We start from the raw sequence: 18,613 nt of genomic DNA on the forward strand, positions 1-18,613 counted from the left end.
AGAAAGATCTCCTGTCTTCTCCTCTTCTTCTCCTAATGTGCAGGGACAAGGCACAGAATCCCTGACCTGCTTTGGCATTGAAATCTTCTGATCTACATTCTCACTTTAAAACAACTAGCCACTAGCCATGTTGTATGAAAGGAGAGAAGGTTAGCCCTCTCCTTGACAAGAGTGAAGGCCCTTGAGCCTGACAACACTCATAGGGTTAAGGCATTGCCACCTACTTTGTGGCATCTAATCATCATTTTTCACTAGACACTGTTGAAAATGAACTTTACAATGGGGTGGGAGGGGCAGGGAACAGGAGAAAACAAGGGAGGGGATGACAATGTTGGAAAAGAAACGTACTCAGTACCTTACTTATGTTAACTGTAACCTCTCTGTATATCACCTTTAATTAAATTTAAAAATTAAATGAAAACACTAAATTTCCCCCAAAGGAAAACAAAAAAACAAAAACAACTAGCCTTTCTCTCTTCTTCTGTCCTCCCTACTGCCACAAAATAAAGCCAGGCCTTTGAAGTTAGCCATGTGGTTGATGATTCATTGTTATAAAATAATGTCTAACTCAGGGGAGGCTGTCCATTCTGGCTTTCTCTTGTTCTCCTTCTAAGAGCTCTAGGTCAAGGTTCACGGGGTCCAGGTAGGGAAAATTAAGAAGCCACGGGTTCAACATGCAGGTGTAAAGGCATGACTTCAGCTAAGCTGCTTCTAGAGAAGCAAAGATTAGAAATATTTGCATATGATTCATCTATGAGCCATTTCTTTACGGGATATACAAATTTTGGTGTTCTAATAGACTGTGCCACCCTAGCTGGAGGCTCAAGTCAGTAGATAAACACATCAAGCCTGAGTTCACTTGTACTGGCTGCAGGACCCAGGAGCAGATGAGAACCCTGGCAGGAACCATTTTATGAACTGGTCGATGACAGGGAAATCAAAACAAAACCCGCTTCCCACCTGTGCTATCTCAGAGGCCATCGGTTTACAGGAAACCTCACCTTAGCTTGAACTTGAACTTGCACTAAAATATAGCAAGAAACTTAACTACATTATTTTATGAGAGGTTGTGATGGAAAGACTTGGACACATGGCAAAGGTCTTTTGGAGAATTCTGGTCCCATCTAGGAGAGACTAAACAATTCTGGAATGAATTGGCCCATACTAGTTGGTAAGTAATATCCTACTGAAGGGTTGTTCCTTCACAAAATTTATCAACTGTTGACACTGCTGACACTTTGATCTCATAATCTAACTTGCTATAATCACAAGAGGAAATGGGGAACAGAGAACAAGGGTACAGGAAAATCTGAGTGAGAATATTCACACAGCTGGTTCAATGTGAAAATTCAGTAGGTAGACTCATGTACCAAGTAGACACTGGGTTCTTTGTGACTATAAATATACAAGTAGAAACCAGTCCCTAAAACTCCCCATTAAGTCTGAGATTCCAGAAGGCCTAAATGTTTCAGTGAAGTCCCAGAACAGGTAAAGATGACCTGGCAGAGTCAACAGAGTTCAGAACTGTTCAGATTTATCCAGGAGGCTCCAGACCTAGCAACCCCTGAGGCTTGGGAAGTACTTGGTTTCACTTTATTCTTGGTTGGAATCTTCTGCCCCAGGCAGAAAGAAGCTTCCACTGGGAAGCGTGAAAAGTGACACCTGAGGAAGTTCCACAGGAAGTCAGAGGGGGACCCAGTGGCTTCCTCCACCCAGAAGTCCTTAGTGTTGACTGGGTGGCAATGACTGCCACAGAAATTTTATCCGATGCACTGTTCCTCCAGTGTCAAAGATACAGCAGGGAGGTCGCAGTGTTTGCTCTGTTTCCTGATCTCCCAGTGATACAGGGTGTGAAGGGTTGCTGGAGGGAGAGGGATGCCAAGAAAAGAACTGGCTCTGCATCTCAACCTTAACTCCAGGAGCATTTACACTGGCATCTAGCCCTGTCTCCTGCAGCGGGCTTGACCTCAAACAAATCTCAAACCAAAAGGCTTTGGTTATTTCCATTCTGAAAAACACAAACTCCACAAAGGAAAAAAAAAAAAGGATCATTGCTTAATTCCATGCTTTCTTTCACCAAAATACATTTAAATACCAGTTCTGAAGTTTCCCAAATTCAATTCCTAGAGAAGAGTCATTTCCCTGGAGGGAAGTTGATATGTAAAGTCCATTTCTAAGACCTAAGGCGTCCCAGAACTTTATGCTCAGGTCAAAGGACAACTCAAAACCTTGTATTTAATCCTTATACTGTACATGCAACTTTACCTATTGTCTGAAATTCCTTTCTCAGACCCAAAATGGGCCAACTCTATCATTTGCTACAACAGTAACTGAGTATCTTGAATCCAATCTGAACCAAATACAGCTCATTATGAGCATAATTCATATGGTGCAGGCTCATCAGAATTAGACTTTAAAACTGGGGTTGAGGAGGAGAGGAAAGTAAAGGAGAGAAGAAGGATTCAAGGATTCCTGAAAGTTCCAGAACCCGTCACTACAGGTTCACTGTTCTCTGGATCCATTGTCAAATATTCTTTGTCTAAAGTCAAATGTAACTGGTATGTGAATGCTGATGAAAATCAAATATAGGCTATTGTCCCATCCATACAAATAATTTTATCAAATCGATCCCAAGAGTTATTGTTGTTTTCGTTAAAAAAAAGTGGAAAACACAAACAACTTTAGTTGTCACAAGGGTGACTGCTTCACACGAGACAAACATTTGTCCTAGAGAAATCCCAAAGATTATCATGTTTAAATTTACACTATTACAGTATACATATTGGCTCCAAAGCACACCTATTCAGACAAATTAGAACCCACTTCCTTCCCTAGCCATTTCATGAGAAGGAAAGTAGTGTGTTGACAGTTCTCACTCTTTCTCGGGATGCATTAGGCTATTTTAGCTTCAGATGTCAGAAACTTACCCATAGGAAGGTGACCGCTGGTTGCCATGGAGATCTGGGCCCGGCAGAAAGATTTGCTATCCAACAAATCTGCAGCATGAACAAATAGGGGATGGGAAGAATACCCTCCTGTAACACAACACCTTGGCAATGAGAGAGAATAACAGCACTACAGGGTTTTCAGGTCTGGGGAGTTAGTTACCTACTGTGCTACCATAGTTGGTGTCGTATAAATAGTTTTCTTCTTTCCAGGTATTCATGACGGAAGGATCTACAAGGAATAGAAAATGGGGAATGTCAACCTCCATTGCCCCAGGATGAAGACCTCCCTATTCTAAATCTCTGCTCATCAAAAAGATATCAAAAAGTAATGTAGTCAGGTGCTGGTGGCTCATGCCTATCCTACCTACTTAGGAGACTGAGATCTGAGGATCAAAGTTCAAAGCTAGCCTAGTCAGGAAAGTCCCTGAGATTCTTTTATTTATTTATATATATTTTTTGTTGGTCCTGGGGCTTGAATTCTGGGCCTGGGCGCTGTCCCTTTGCTCTTCAGCTCAAGGCAAGTGCTCTACCACTTGAGCGACAGAGCCTCTTCCAGTTTTCTAGTGGCTTATTGGAGATAGGAATCTCATGGCCTTTCCTGCCTGGGCTGGCTTTGAACCCTGATCCTCAGATCTCAGCCTCTTGAATAGCTAGGATTACAGGCGTGACCCATTGGCGCCCAGCCCCTCCAGGAGATTCTTATCTCCAATTGATCACAGGAAAAAAAAAAACAAAACAGAAATGGTGCGGTGGCTCAAGTGTTAGAGTGTTAGCCTTGAGCAAAAGAAGCCCAGGGACAGTGCCCAGGCCCAGAGTTCAAGCCCCAGGACTGGCAAAAAAAAGAAGAAAGAAGAAAGGAAAGAAAGAAAGAGAGAGAGAAAGAGAGGGAGGGAAGGAGGGAGGGAGGGAGGAAGGAAGGAAGGAAGAGAAACTTAATACCTGACTTATGTAACTGTAACCCCTCTGTATATCACCTTTACAGTTGAAAAAATAAAAAGGTATCAGAAAGGCATGGGTTAGGAGAAGGCCCTTGGAGAGAAGGGACGAGAGATTGCTTTGGTTCAGGTTACTTTAGAAAAATGCAATCTTATTTTCCCCCCAGCATCTTGGGGAAAAAAGCTGAAGCCCACTCCTGTCCTTGTGACCGATGTCTATCACGTTTTTTTCAGGGAAATGAGATTTTTCTTTTACAACAAAGAAATCCTGTCTTAGAACAATGTTTTTTTTCCCCCTAGGAATTTTTCTAGCCTGCCTTAGATTTTTCTTACATTCTACTATAATATCTCCAAAATACTTTTACCCTTGGGTAAGGAGAATGCCTTGTTTAGGACAAATAAATCTATAATAAATGGTTAATGGACACATTTTTTTTATAACTACCTTCCTGAGAGAATTGATACTGTTGCTCTCAGAAAAGGCTCTATTAATCCTGTTTCCCTTCATTGCTAAAATTCTAAGAGTCCCCTAAGTTGGGTGACAGGTCCCCTTGTTTTAGGATCTCTCCAATTAGCTTATAATATTCTCAAAGCAAAACCAGCAAGAAGAAAGAGAGCGTTACAAAGTCAAACAAACAGCTTTGATGAGTGGGGCCCATTGCCTCATCTCTGGGATAAAGAAATACTGGCTCCCTGGCTCACTGTTCATTCTCGCGCTTGCTTTGTAAGCATACCTCACTCCAAACATTTCAGATCAGAAGGGAACTCCCCTCCGCCTACCCTAAACGAAGTCCAAACTCCCACATAACCCCCTAGCCTCTGTCATAAGCATTTTTTTAATGAATGGTCAAGAGCTCTAAGATTTCTTACCTTGTCTACCCTCCTCCAAAACTTCCTGCCTTCCCTTACCCCGAGATGTATGCTGCCTTCCTGCCCAGGATCTGAGGTTGAGAGCTAAAATGACAAGCCACTGGCCCAGTTTCATTTTGTTTTTATAGCATAAATTGTATAAAACCTGACTCACTGCCTAAGTCTTCTTGTTTACGACATAGGGATTTAGCTGGTATTTTACCTAATAGATAGATACATGTTTGGACACCCCAAGCCCAGTCTCCTGGAGTTACACCCTCTCTCTTCATTGGGTCATCTCATACACCTGTTGTCTCTGAAAACAAACCAAACCAAAGAGGTTTGGGGGTGTTGGCCCCTCCATGAGCCTCTTCTCCTCTCCTTCCAGGGTGGGTCTTCCATCTCCACCCTTGAGCTTAGCTTTTCTGAACTGGCAACACAAGAATGTCTAGATGGTCAAGGGGAATTATTGAGTTCTGCAGAACCTCTCCAATATCACCCTGGCTCCCCAAGGGAGGCTATCTACCAGGTGAAGGCCATTCTCTTAGGCAAGCCCTGTGTCTATCTCCAGAGGTAGAGCAGACCTACAAATCAAAGACTATCCAGGTCTATCCCCTAGACTCTAGGGACCAGGGCAGGGCTAGGAAGGACTAATTAAATGCTTCCAAGATATTGGTGTTTTTTTTTTCCTTTAATAATGGTAGACCAGTCTCCTTATTAAAGAGGAAATAACTGCATGGGCTAATTTTGGTGCCAAATGACTCGCAAATCACCCTCTGGTCAAATTCTGTCCTAAGTAACTGGTACACCACCTTCAGGGAGGCTGGTGGCCAAGTTGATCAGGCCACATGGCTCCAAACCTCCCTGATATAGACATAGGGAGTGACCCAGGAGCAGTTGCTCTTACACATAAGGATTAGGGGACCGTTTCCATGAGTTAGGACAGAAGAGAGGAATAAACACAAAAGTAGATACTGTGAGAGTGTAGACTTGTTGAGAACCCAGTACAGTACCTGTCATGTGAAAATATGCTAAAAGCAAGAACTGGGTTCCAAGGTAACTTGAGCAAATGGGTAGGGTTGAGAGAGATGGGAGAGAAAAGTGGCGAGGGTGGCATTGATCAAGATACATTATACTCATAAACTGACGCGTTGAATTGGAATCCTTTTTTTTACAACTACTTAAAAATAAAAAGAGCCAGGCGCTAGTGACTCACACCTGTAATCCTAGCTACACAGGAAGCCTGGGCAGGAAAGTCCCGTGAGACTCTTATCTCCAATTTTAGCACCAGAAAACCAAAAGTGGTGCTGTGGCTCAAGTGGTAGACCATTTGCCTTGAGCTGAAGAGCTCAGGGACAATGCCTAGGTCCAAAGTTCAAGCCCCATGACCAAAAACAAAAAAGATAAAAAGAATTGGGTTCCTAAGAAATGTACTCATTACCTTGCTCCTGTGAGTGTAACCCCTCTGTACAGTATTTTCACAATAAAAAACGTATTTAAAAAGAAAAAAAGAATTGGGTTCCTTAGCTGCTTTGAGACATCCCAATGAAAATTCCCTAAAGCCCCAGAAACCATGCAAAGTACACCACCAGCTCAGCATCTCCCTTCTTCCTTCTTGTAAGCACATGCCTTGCTAAGCAAGGAAAGCGAATGGTCATTGACTCTCTCTGTCTCTCTGTCTCTGTCTCTCTGTCTCTGTCTCTCTTGCTCCCTCTCTATCTATCCCTTCCTGCCTCACTCACTTTCCCTCACTCTTCTGACCTTAGCCACATCCACTCCCTTTCTTTTGCTAGTGATGAGGTCCATCTTAAATTCCACATTCTTCCAGTCATCTGTTTAGACTTTGAACATTGCCCTGAACAGTGGGCAGAAGGAAAGAAGTATGGGAAGAAACGATGCTTACCATTGGTCTATGCCTCATGAAGATCACTGGTTCCAGGACAAGAAGAGAGGCTCATGGTATAGTGACCCATTGGAGAAAGGAAAGAAAAAGGCCTTCTCGGGTTTCCTGCCAAAACCTACTCCCACACTATCCCTTAAGACTCCCTCCTGATTGTTTTCCCCAGGGTCTAACCTGGCTAAGTTGACTCCCTTCATCTCTCATACTCACCGGTTTGTTCAGCCTTGACGATGACATTGTGTGGAGACTGGAACAGGTCACTGCTGCACTGGCCTGTGAAGGATAGAATGGGAATGTCAGGGAGGGCCCGGCTGGAGCCAAACCTTGGTGCTTCAGGAAGGTCATAGTTGGCTTTTTCAAAAAGCTTCTGCCTTTTCACAACCTAGCTAACCATGTTCGCTTTGTAAGGAGGAGGGGGGTGGGACTTCCCTCTTTACTCTTCACACTCAAGCCTGGACACTGTCCCTAACACCAGAGAATCACTATATAATCACAAATAATTCCAAATGGAATTATTTGGCATTGTGGAGGAAAGACATCCAGTATGGTGGACATACAATATTCAGTGAAAGAGACCAGTTTTTCCATTGCTATCTAAGAGGTCTCAATTTCCTCATCTGCATATTTAGGGGATCAAATTAAACAGTCACTAGATAGCCTCCATGGTACTTTCCCATACTAAGACATGATGTGAAATGGAAGCAAAGATAAAGGGGACGCTATTTCAATTTAGCTAGCTTGATTCTTCGTTAACCTTAAACTTACTCAACCAATTTGGATTACATTCAGCCCATGAGATACATCTGGATAACAGGCAATGAGCTTTCTTTTATTTATGTCAGATATCCTTGGGTTTTTCTGACAACCCCTCTCGTATTATATGGTATCCAATATACATACACATGAATGGATCTAAAATGGTTTCCTCGTCCCAGACAGATCATCAACATTTCAGGTGTGGAGGTCATGTACTAATCTTTTGACCTCTTGTGTTTTCCATCTGTAAAATGGATATACAGCATGTATTCCATTACAAGGTCATTAAATGAATTGATTTGCTGGAAATGAATAGATGTAAATACTCAATAACTTTAAGTTAAACTACAAAAAAAATCAAACCAGGAAACAAAGGTGAGAAACCTTGCCCATTAGGCATCAGAGGTAACAGCAGCAGCCTGAGGTGGGACCACACAAGTCATGTAAGGTCAAAGGTGGCCACCACCACATCTCTCAGGCCTCTGAGCCTCAGGCTCAATCAGGGCAAAGCTTTAAAGAAGTGGGACTTAATTGGAGGTGGGAAGGTAAATGCTCTGAATTCTTTAAGTTTAACGCTGCTCTTTCTGAAGTTTCAGGGAATGGAGGTAGGAGCTATTTATAGACTTTTGTTTGGTTTGGTTCTAGTAAAAGAGAAATGAGCAACCACTGTGGTAAGGTAGTGGGAAGAAGGGAGTGCCAAGGTGCTGACTGACATCATCCAAAATGGCCGCCACAGCTGCCATTCCATAGCCAGCCTACCAGGTCATCATGTTGATGGCAGCTGCCAGGGTCTGGCTTTGGCTTTCAGCCCTCCTGCTCAAATTGCCTCAACCCTAGATACTTGCCCAAACATAGCTTCTGCTAGGATATAAAGGCCTTTCTCAACATGGACAATCAGCTGAGAATCTTTAAACATGCCTGCTTTCCTGGATTCAAGGAGCAGGTAGAGTCCCATGCCAGTGTCAAAGGCATTATGCATGGTAAGTTGGGTCTTCCCAAGTCAGTCTAGAGTATGTGTGGACACTATTGATGTGTGATGGACAGAGTTTGCAGGGATGCCTGTCTGGGAAGCCTTGAGAGATATTTGAGGTATGACAGCTTCAATTACAGAAGTCACTATACAAACATTCCAGGTGTCCAAACTGCTTGTTCAAAATCTGTTCTCTCCCTCCCCCCCCCCCACTTTCTTTCTTCCTTTCCCTTCCTTCCTTCTCTTATCTTTTTTTCTTGCTTTCCTTTTTGTTTCTTTCTTTGTCATGTAATTTTTAAAATCTTCCAATCTTCCAACTGGAGTTGGAGATTTAAACTCAGAAGGTCCCGAGTTTGTCAGCTCTTAAAAAAAAAAAAAAATCTTCCAAAAAAAAGGTGACTATTCTCCTTTCTCAACCACACAAATCCAATTTCACATATTTTCTTACTTCCCCCAAACCTCCATTTTAAGAACCTATATCTAGACCAAGTGTGGTGGCATGTAATTGTAATTACATCCATTGGGTGTTGAGAGTTTGAAGTCAGCCTGAGCTATATAGCTAGACCTTGTCTGAAAGAAAAAAAAAAAGAAATTAAAAAGCAAACAAATGCTAGGTTTAGATTGCTTTTTAAATCATTTTTAAATCATTTTTAAAAATGATTTTTAATGAGTAAATGACTGAAAACTTTTACATTTAGCAAATGTAAAAGAAATGTCTGTGTTGGAATAGTAAACCCAGTCAGGCCTTGTGTCTCTGGAAATGAATATCACCCTAAGGAGTGATCATCAGGGATTAGACACACTTCCTATCCTAGCCCTTGCTCCTTCCTCTCACCTCCCTTCTCAATCCCTGTCTTGGAAAAAGTTCATTCTCAGTGAAACCATCTTTTGTCCTTCCTGATAAGGACCCTATCCAGCTGCAGAGCCTCTGCACTTCCTGGCCACCTCTCACCATTCCACTTGAGATGTTGAAGGTTGCTGTAGAGCAGCTGTCCAGCTGTGCCCGCTGCCCGCGTGAACTCCTGAAGACTCATGCTGCACAGGTGTTCGCCATTGATGTCAAACTCCTGGAAGGGGATGCAGCTGGCATCCAGCTGGTTGGTGTCCAGGAGATGTTGGAGCCACTCCCATACCTGGTACTTGGTCCAGTACTGGGGGTGTATTTCATGCCACTGGCCTCCAAAAAACCCACTGGAAACTGCAAAAGAGGAGGCCCCGTGAGTAGCCATTCCTGGGCATAACTTTTACACATGGAGAGGCATTGCTGGGTATCAGATGTCATGAGGAACTCAATCTGTGTGTGTCACTGTGGAGGCTGGAACATGAGCTAAGCTCTGGAAAAGAGGTTCTTTCCCCCAATTGTTGTGGGATGATCATTTACCTCTGCATCTTCATGTCCTCTCTAGCATGATACTTATCCTTGGGCATGAGGTAAGGACTGGAAGTGCTCTATGTTCATGGCCCTCTCCCAGACTATAGTATAAAAACTAAGGCACTGATACTGTTTCAGTCGCTTGTGAGCTTGTTATCTACACCCAAACACAGTCATCCCTCAATGAGTATGGTGGATTGTTTTCAGGAATCCTTGTAGACCAAAACCTGGGGCCATTCGACTCCCCATGCAAAATAGTGTAGTATTTGTAGAGTACGTGTTATGGATCCTCTCAGACTTCAAATCATCTGTAGATGATGCGCCATCCCTAACACAATGACAATACCAGGGAAATGGCTGTTATTTTAGAAGGGACGATGAGAGAAAAAAAGCCTGTATATACATGGTGCCAACAACCATTGTTGTCTTGCTACATTTTTTAACCTGGGGCTAGTTAAAGCTATAGATACACTACCCTGGGATACAGAAGACCTGTAGCTCTTCTTCTCTGGCTTTTATCTGTTTATGTCTCTTTCACACATACCACAAAGAAACACACATATACTCACATATTTCACATTATTTCTACCCCAAACTCAGACCATTTGCAACCACATCTGAGATCTGAAATGAAGATCCTAATGTAGTCCAGATTATTCCAGAACTAACCATGGTGCTATCTCACTGCCCCACTGATTACTATAGCAACCTGACACCACTACCCTACTCAGTTACCTTCAATATCTTCCCCAGTATCCACTAAATAAGATACAGGACTGCCAAGCCAGTTTTGGAGACTCTTAGCTAACTTCTTCAAGTAATCTGACTTTTGTCTTTTATCTGTGCTGCTCGTTAAGCCCTCTTTGTGTTCTACTTCCTAGTCTAGTTGAATTCCTACCTGTCTCCCAAAGTCTGAAAGGTCATCAAGTGATCACTACTTCTCCTAACCTACTTGGATGGATCCAAGGAAATATGCCTGGGATTTCTCCTAATGGCTTCTATCACGTTCTGCTTGTCTTTACTGATCCCTAAATCCTGGTTAACTCATCCTCATATCAGCATTAAAAACTTCCTTAAAGGCCTTCTATTACAGGGACTCACTACATGTTAATTCCACTACATGTTTTGCACAAGAAAAATAATGCAGGGGGCTGGGAAGGCGGCTCAGTGGTAGAGCGCTTGCCTTGCCGCTTGCCTTGCATGCGTGAGGCCCTGGGTTCGATTCCTCAGCACCACATAAGCAAAACGAAAAAAGCCGGAAGTGGCGCTATGGCTCAAGTGTTAGAGCGCTAGCCTTGAGCTGAAGAGCTGAGGGACAGTGCCCAGGCCCAGAGTTCAGACCCCACGACTGGACCCAAAAAAAAAGAAAAGAAAAGAAAAATAATGCAGGATTTTGGAAGCACCTTGAGCTGCATCCATGAGATTATTAAGTCAGATGCCAGCAAAGAACTGAAGTTCATTTAAATCAATAAACACTGCTGGGCTTATAGTGTGGTAATTATCTATATTTATTTCTATGTATCTCTTACACTCACTTAAAAGAATACTACTGTCAGCCCTAAGCCATGGGAATAGGGCTGAGAGGAAAGAGCCAGCCCTGGGGCTAAGTTATGGGACTGAGAGTTCTTACAGTGACTTCTAAACGCAAATCAACAAAAGGAGCTCTCTTTCAAGAAAAGCAAGGACTAGGTCAAGGACACGTGCACTGTATCCCCTACCAAGCTGAAGTAGGGGAAGTGCCATTGGACATGGCACAGACTCAAGATGTGGACCAGAGAAGGAAAGGTATTTGTTAGGGAACTGCCCGTAACTTCCTACAAAGTTACACTAGATCAGTACTTTCTCAAACTTCCATGTGATCACAAATCACCAATGAGTAAAGCTCAGGTACAGATCAGGACTTAGCAGGATGGGGGAGTAGGAGGGGAAGCCAGGGTTTCTGCCTTTACTGGTATCCTGCTGCTGGGGTGTGGAGTGGCAGGTGGACACAAACTCCTGAAGGCTCACTTCCCACAGCACTGATGGCCAAGCCCTCCACACCCCAGACCTACCCAATCTCATTTTCTAACCCAATCCCCCTGGTACTCATCCCTCAAAATCTATCATCTGCTTTCAGAAGCAGCAAATGCAGGAGATGAAGAGCATTTGGAGTGCAAAGGGGACTGCCATTGGTTCTATCTGCCACTCATAACACAGCATGATCAAACAAACATTGCCCTAGACTTTCAGCTCCAGTCCTAACAAGGATTGGAAACATTTATTGCATGCATGTAATTGTATAGAAATATTCCAAAATAAACAAAAGCACTGAGCTTAGCCTGGAGGGTTTTTTAAGTCCCCTCTAATATGGTTTGTGTCTTGCAAACACACCTGTTTAAGAATGGAATATATTTTTGTGGCTCCCTTAGTCATTGATCTTTTTTTCCCCTTAAAATAAGTTTGCTGCTCCAACAATGCAGTTCTGGATTGCCAACAAGAAGCAACGATTTTCAATAACCCAGTATTAGGCCTGGCAGAATCTTTTCTGCTCACTTAATACAATCTCTGTTAAAGGTCGTTTCTAAACAAACACATGATGGCATGTGTCTGTCCTCTTAGCTACTTAGGAGACATAAATAGGAAAATTAAGTTTTGAGGCCAGCTCTGGACCAAGCAAACACCTGCAATACTCTATCTGAGAAATAACTAAAGCAAATAATAAATTAAAAAATGACTTGAGGCATCATTCACAGACTACAGCATCTGCTCAGCAAGTATAAGGTCCTAAAATCAAACCTCAGTACTGCTCATCTCTTATTCATTTAACAAAAAGGGTAGTGTCTGAAGTTACATCCTGTTCAATATATTGACTGGAGAAAGGTATCTCCTCAGACAGAGAAATCAACAGATTCCCATGTTTCAGGAGAAACAGAAAACCCCACAAGTTCTGATCTCCATCATGGAGCTTCCTCTCTCCTTCAGTCTTACTAAAGAGCAAAGTCTCTTCTAGGCTTCTAGAGATTAAGAAATAAAATACAAGTATAATTAGAGATTGCTGTCTTCAAGGGTTCCCAAATCTAGATACACAAACTCTCTCTCTGTTTGGAAGATTCCTGCTAGGTGCCAGGAACTTAACAGGGAACCTAAGGCCGGCAACAAAATACATAACTGCCAAGAAAGGGCAGCAATGTTGTGGGACAAGTGATGAAAGAAGGCTACCTGTTCACACTTCCTGCTGTGTTTGGCTGGGATTCCAAACGAAGAGAGGCGGAGCGCCACATGGATCAGCCTTTTGTGGGAGAACAGAACTCACTGATTGCTCTCTCACTCCTACTTCTTCGACTCTGCTTGCACACACACACACACACACAAATGAACAGCAGAGTCACTGGCAGGGAGATTAGTGGCAGGTGTGGGGCATAATAAATCCCAGAGCTTTCTAGATCCAGTGCTACTGGTCACTCAGCAGTCTGCCTACACAGCCCGCCTTCATAGCCGGGTGTGGGGCCCTGATTTAGCAACAACTCCATTTCCTTCAGCTTCTGCAGTAAGCCCAGGGCTTGATCAACTCTGTAAAACGTACCATGAAGTCCCCCCTCACCCCCGCACTTTGCATAGAATGTTCTAGACTAAAGCACTAAAGGACATCTGGTTCCCAATCACTTTCCCTCCTTCTATACAGGGAGGTCACTGCAAGATGAACTAGAAAGTTGAAGCTATAACCTTTTCCCCCTTAACTTGCATGCTCATATATTATGTTACCCCTATGCACACTTAAATGTTGTGTGGGACACACACACATGTGTTGTGCCCATGAACAAAGGCTTTCCCTATCGTATCTCCCTCTTTCACTGGTGGCATTTGGGATTGAATCATAGTGTATGCTTAGCAAGTACTTTATCACCAAGCTACCCATCCAGCCCTTTAACTTTATTGAACCCTTTAAAGAGCTACACTGGGTTGAACCCAAGGCCTCTCACCTGCCAGACAAGCACCTACTGCTGAGCTACATCCCTAGCCTTCCCTAGCCTGCCATAATATTCCAGCAAAACACCATGAAAGCTTCAACAGGAGGTCTTCCCTTCCCTTTGGGAATTTCTTCTATCACCCCCAGCACCAGGCTGCTAACCTGAAACCTTGCCTTTCAGTGGGAGACAGGGGAAGACAGTGGAGCCACAGACAGCTCCAGCATTACATGCTTCCAGATGAGGGCAGAGCTCAGTGGTAGCATATGCAAAGCCTTGGATTCGGTCCCCAGAAGTGTAAGCAAAATAGACTGGTCCCTATGTCCCTCGTAAATAGCATCTGTAGATTCCAAATGTTAATTTGGGAGAGGAATCAAAGCAAGGAAGGATGTGCGCGGACAGTGACATCTACATGTGTGCATGGGCAGCAATGCCCACATCTTCATGGCTCTTACCATTGCACGTGGGATAGCCGTCTGTCCAGGCTGGCTGCTGGTGAATGAGGTTGTTGCCTGGGTTGAGATTCATTACACCACTTCCTTCCAGAATCATGATCTGTAAAGGGTCAAACAGCTGGTTCAGTCTGTGCCTTATGGACAAACATTACTGAAGAGTTCAGATCAGAGAGTTAATTTTAGAGGAAACCAGAGGGGGGGGGGAAGAGAGAGAGAGAGAGAGAGAGAGAGAGCCCTTCCCCACATTGCCACAGCCTTTTCAGTAAAAGCAATACCCATAGCAATTAAAAATTTCCAAGTTTGATTTTCATATGCATGAGGCAAGTATTTGTAGCCACCCATTCATAAATGAATAATCTCTGATCAGGAATGAAGCAGGAGGAAAATACAATACCTGCTCCCAGGGCAAGTCTGGCCAACATCCAAGTTTCTTACAAAAGTGAAAATGCCAGAGAGATTTAAAGTGAAATTTCAATCAATGAAATTTCAGACCCAGCACCAATGTAGGAACTCAGACTAAAATCAAACGTTTGAGAGTCTTCATACAGTCAGTGGGCCCCACACCTGGGGCTCCATTAACGTTTCCTCAGTGTGGAGATCTGCCACAGGATGGGCCAGCTGTCTGGGGCCTGTGCCATGTTTTAGTAAAGCTCCTCAAGTATTTCTGGTTTTGTGATATGATTCAGAATGACTTTGTTTCTCCAGCAGACACTTCCCCCTTTCTGGAAAAAAAATAAAATTTTGTCTTGGGGCTGGGAAGGTGGCTCAATGGTAGAGCGCTTGCCTGGCATGCATGAGGCCCTGGGTTCGATTCCCCAGCACCACATAAGCAAAAAAAAAAAAAAAAAACCGGAAGTGGTGCTGTGGCTCAAGTGGTAGAGTGCTAGCCTTGAGCTGAAGAGCTGAGGGACAGCGCCCAGGCCCAGAGTTCAGGCCCCACGACCGGACCCCCCCCAAAAAAGATTTTTGTCTTTATTTTTTTAATCTCTAATGTTTTTCTCCTTTCTGATAAAAGTTATGACACACATTTATTCTGACAGAGACCTGGAGAATTTAGCGGGGTTTGGATTGGTCCTCAAGTTGACTTCTTCAGTCTGTGGGCTCAGTTTCTCTGCTAATGATGCCGGAGAAGAGCTTTTCCCCATGCATCTTTTGCAATGTTTAAATAAGGTGGAACTTTTTTACACTTTAAAAATATTCCCTCCATTCATTTAACAGTTATGACGTGCCTGCCCCCAAACTGGGCACCCTCCACATTTCTGATCAGAACCTCAGGGTGTGTGCAACCATTCAAAGGAAGGGCAAGTTTTCTCTAGAAGCTTAGTGAGCATTGCCCTGAGGCTGTAAAAGTCATTTGCTCTTTATAAAATGCTGAGGTGGGGACAGAAGTCAATAGCTACAGATCATGGAAATTTTTTCTGCCTGTTTGGGGAAAATTTTTACATGCTCAGTTGTTACCAAGGGCCACCAATTGGAACTGTCCCCCTACGTTTATTCCATATCAACCCTACTGACTCCACCACCCCTCATCCCACCAACTCAGGTTCTACCCCTCTGATTCTGTGTCAGAACTGAGGGAGAGAAGATGAACCCTATCCTGATTTATTTAACAAATATTTATCAGCCCAATGAAGGGCTGGGCACTGTTTAGGGATAGAGCAGTGATTAAGGGTTGAACCAGGCTAGACACGAACATTCGTGATGATTATTAATATGGTCATCATTGGTGCTTGGTAAATAAGTAGGCTTGAAACCAGCCTAAGTGGAAGGTGGAGAAGGAAAGACAAGGTAGGAATGGGGACCAGTGTAACCAGGAATAGCTCCCTGGGTGGAGAAATAGGAGAGTAGGGTTTTGTCTCCTGGTCTATCTATTAGGAGAAATTTGAAACCAGAAGAGCTGAGGCCCACTCCAGGCTCTCCCACTTACTAGTCGCACAGGTTACTTAACCTCTCTGAACTGATTTCCTCCTATGCCAAATGCTGATGATCACCCAAAGCCTGGTCAACATAGATTGGAGACCAAATGAATTTGTCACAGAGCAGGTCATAATTAAGTAGGACAGTTGTGACAATGAAGAAAGTCCACTACCTGAGCAGAGCCTGATCAGAAACACTGGGTCCCGCTTTCCCTTCTAAAGATTGATTCTTGAGTGAGCTCCTGTTTGGAAAGTTCTGTGATTCTCACCTACAGAGAAGGAAAAAGCCATCTCAGGTGAAACTTCTCTCTCTCTCTCTCTCTCTCTCTCTCTCTCTCTATCTATCTATCTATCTATCTATCTTTCCTCTCTCTCTGTCCTCTCTCTCTCTCTCTCATATAATAAGTAGGCATGTTTCCTATCAGCTTTCTAGAATAATGCCCTGGAGCTAAGAAAGCAGTCTGGGGACTTGAAGACCAAAGAAAAGCTTGGAGTCCCCAGGAGGAAGGGTCAGGGAGGGAGAGAGGGCTCAGTCTCTTGTTTGCCCAAGGCTGGGTTCCTTCCTGGCCAGTATTTGCACCACCATAAGCAGTGGAAAGGTTACTGTTTAACCCTGAAAGAGCTGAAGCTCAGTGCCTAGCCTGTTTGCAGGGAGGGACTTGCCAATCTTCTAGGCTTCAGGAGCACAGGCAGGAAAAGACTTCTCTGAAAATCTTTTATGAGGATTTGCCTCCAGGACTGTGGCAAAGAGGCCATTTCAGTGGGAATAAAATTGTCCTTGGCCAAACTGGAGCCACCTCCCCGCAGAAGACAAGCATGGCGTCCCCATTTGTCAGAATTGGATGTGGATTTCTATCCCTAACCCCCTGCTTCACATAGATGGCTCTGAATTCCAGACCTGCCCAACCAAAACCTTTCTGGTCCCTACTTCGCCCACGAAGGAAAAAAATGAGAACACCACTGAACTCAAAGCATTAGCAGACCCACAGAAGATCATGCATGTGGGGAACTTAACAGGCAATAATAATTTTTGAAAGAGTTCACTAAGTGTCTCAAGCCAATGCATAGTATTTGTAAGGATCTTTCCTCAGGAGAGGCATTGCTTCTTGCCATAACAATCTAGAAGCATCCAGAACTATTCCCCACTTCAAGACTTAAGGCTTTCAGCTGCCTCATCCCCTTCTCCAACCCTCTCTCCAGCATTGCTTTCTGACAGCACCCCCTTTTCCAGGGGAAAGCAGGCTGTGTGGTGAGGGGCCCTTTTATAAGGCCAATTAAATGGTTACTACTCATAAAAGAGTTTATGTGGCTTAACTCTCAGTGAGTCAGAGTTCATGAGCTCCCCTAGGCTTGTGAACACAGGATGTTGGGGGCTGGGACCCATAGGGACCCACAGGACTTCACCGGGAGATAGCCCTAGGATGGGCTAAGAGAGCCAAATTCTTTGGTCAAGTCCCCCTGAGGCTCAGTTCAGGTATAAATTTGGGGAGAAGGGGACATTTGCCTTCCAACAGTCTCCCAGGATGGTTGAGGAGAGTAAATGAGATAATGGATCATAAATGTACCCTGAGAACTGTAAAACAACCCTCTTCTGACCAACACACCCACACTCCCTTACACTAATAAAGACTTTCCATGGTATATGTGATTGCTTTATGGGATATAAAAAAGCAACCCTTTTAATTAAAAAGAAGAAGGATTATTTAATGCTCTGTTTTTAGCTCCCTATTTTACCCTCAGTGTAGCTTTCCTGAAGAAAAAAAAATTGTCAACTATATAAAGTCGATTTTGGAATCTGACAGGTAATGTTGAGATGGAGGGCAAAGGGCTTATTCCCTCACAGCCTGAGGGCTGCTTTGAAGAATAAATAATATAGTAGGCTTTAAGAGTATCTACCAGCATCTTGGCACACATACCCTCAATAAAAAAAGTCACTTTTCTTTCCTTGCTCTAAGTAGTAATTCTCAAGCTGTTTTGCTAACACCTTTTTGTTCCTTCCAGGCTCTATTCTTCAAAATCTGAGTAAGGAATTCACATTTCATGCATCAACTACACTGGAGGAAGGATTCTCTTCTCTCTGTCCTCCGCTCCTCAGCTCAGAGCAAACTCTGAGGGCTGGGGACATGCCAAGTAGTTAAAAGCAGTTTCTCACCTGGTTTGGTGCTCAAGCCTATAATCCTAACTACTTGGGAGTTGGAATTGGGGATGTGGTATTATGGTTCAAGGCCAGCCTACGTATAAAAGTTTGAAAGACTACCTCATTCAATGGCTGGGCACCATGGTATGTGCCTATAATCCTAGCTAGGTGGAAAGCATAGTGGCTGGGCTCACTGGCCTGCCTGTCACCACCACTGACACAGGGAATACAAATAGGAGGACCATAGCCCAGACCTGCCAGGGCATAAAGTGAGACCATCTAGTAACAATAACCAATGAAAAAAAAAAGGGGAGGGGGACTGGAGCAGTAGCTCAAGTGGTATAGTGCCTACTTAACAAGTAGGCACTATTTCTATCAATAAAAATATTTCTTTATAAAAAAGAGCAGGCCAGGCCCCAGTGACTCACACC

The 18,613-nt window shown here is 43.7% G+C and overlaps 1 protein-coding gene and 1 non-coding gene across 4 annotated transcripts in view; one reads left to right on the plus strand and one right to left on the minus strand.

Moving 5' to 3' along the window:
* Positions 1 to 18,613, minus strand: part of Ehf (ETS homologous factor) — a 43,171-nt gene that overhangs the window by 5,079 nt on the left and 19,479 nt on the right. For all 3 annotated transcript variants that reach the window (XM_042691664.1, XM_042691662.1, XM_042691663.1), the window contains exons 2-6: positions 14,130 to 14,229; positions 9,311 to 9,556; positions 6,843 to 6,905; positions 3,109 to 3,177; positions 2,928 to 2,996 (exon numbers count right to left, since the gene is read on the minus strand). In XM_042691664.1, coding sequence (XP_042547598.1) covers positions 2,928 to 2,996; positions 3,109 to 3,177; positions 6,843 to 6,905; positions 9,311 to 9,556; positions 14,130 to 14,226 — 544 coding nt within the window. In that variant the 5' untranslated portion in view covers positions 14,227 to 14,229. The remainder of the gene's footprint in view (positions 1 to 2,927; positions 2,997 to 3,108; positions 3,178 to 6,842; positions 6,906 to 9,310; positions 9,557 to 14,129; positions 14,230 to 18,613) is intronic.
* Positions 128 to 250, plus strand: LOC122117959. The gene has a single exon (XR_006149273.1). It is a non-coding gene; the product is annotated as a U6atac minor spliceosomal RNA (small nuclear RNA).

Source organism: Dipodomys spectabilis, unplaced genomic scaffold (assembly GCF_019054845.1).
Source record: "Dipodomys spectabilis isolate Male_0828 unplaced genomic scaffold, ASM1905484v1 ptg000145l, whole genome shotgun sequence".
Taxonomy (NCBI): Eukaryota; Metazoa; Chordata; class Mammalia; order Rodentia; family Heteromyidae; genus Dipodomys; species Dipodomys spectabilis.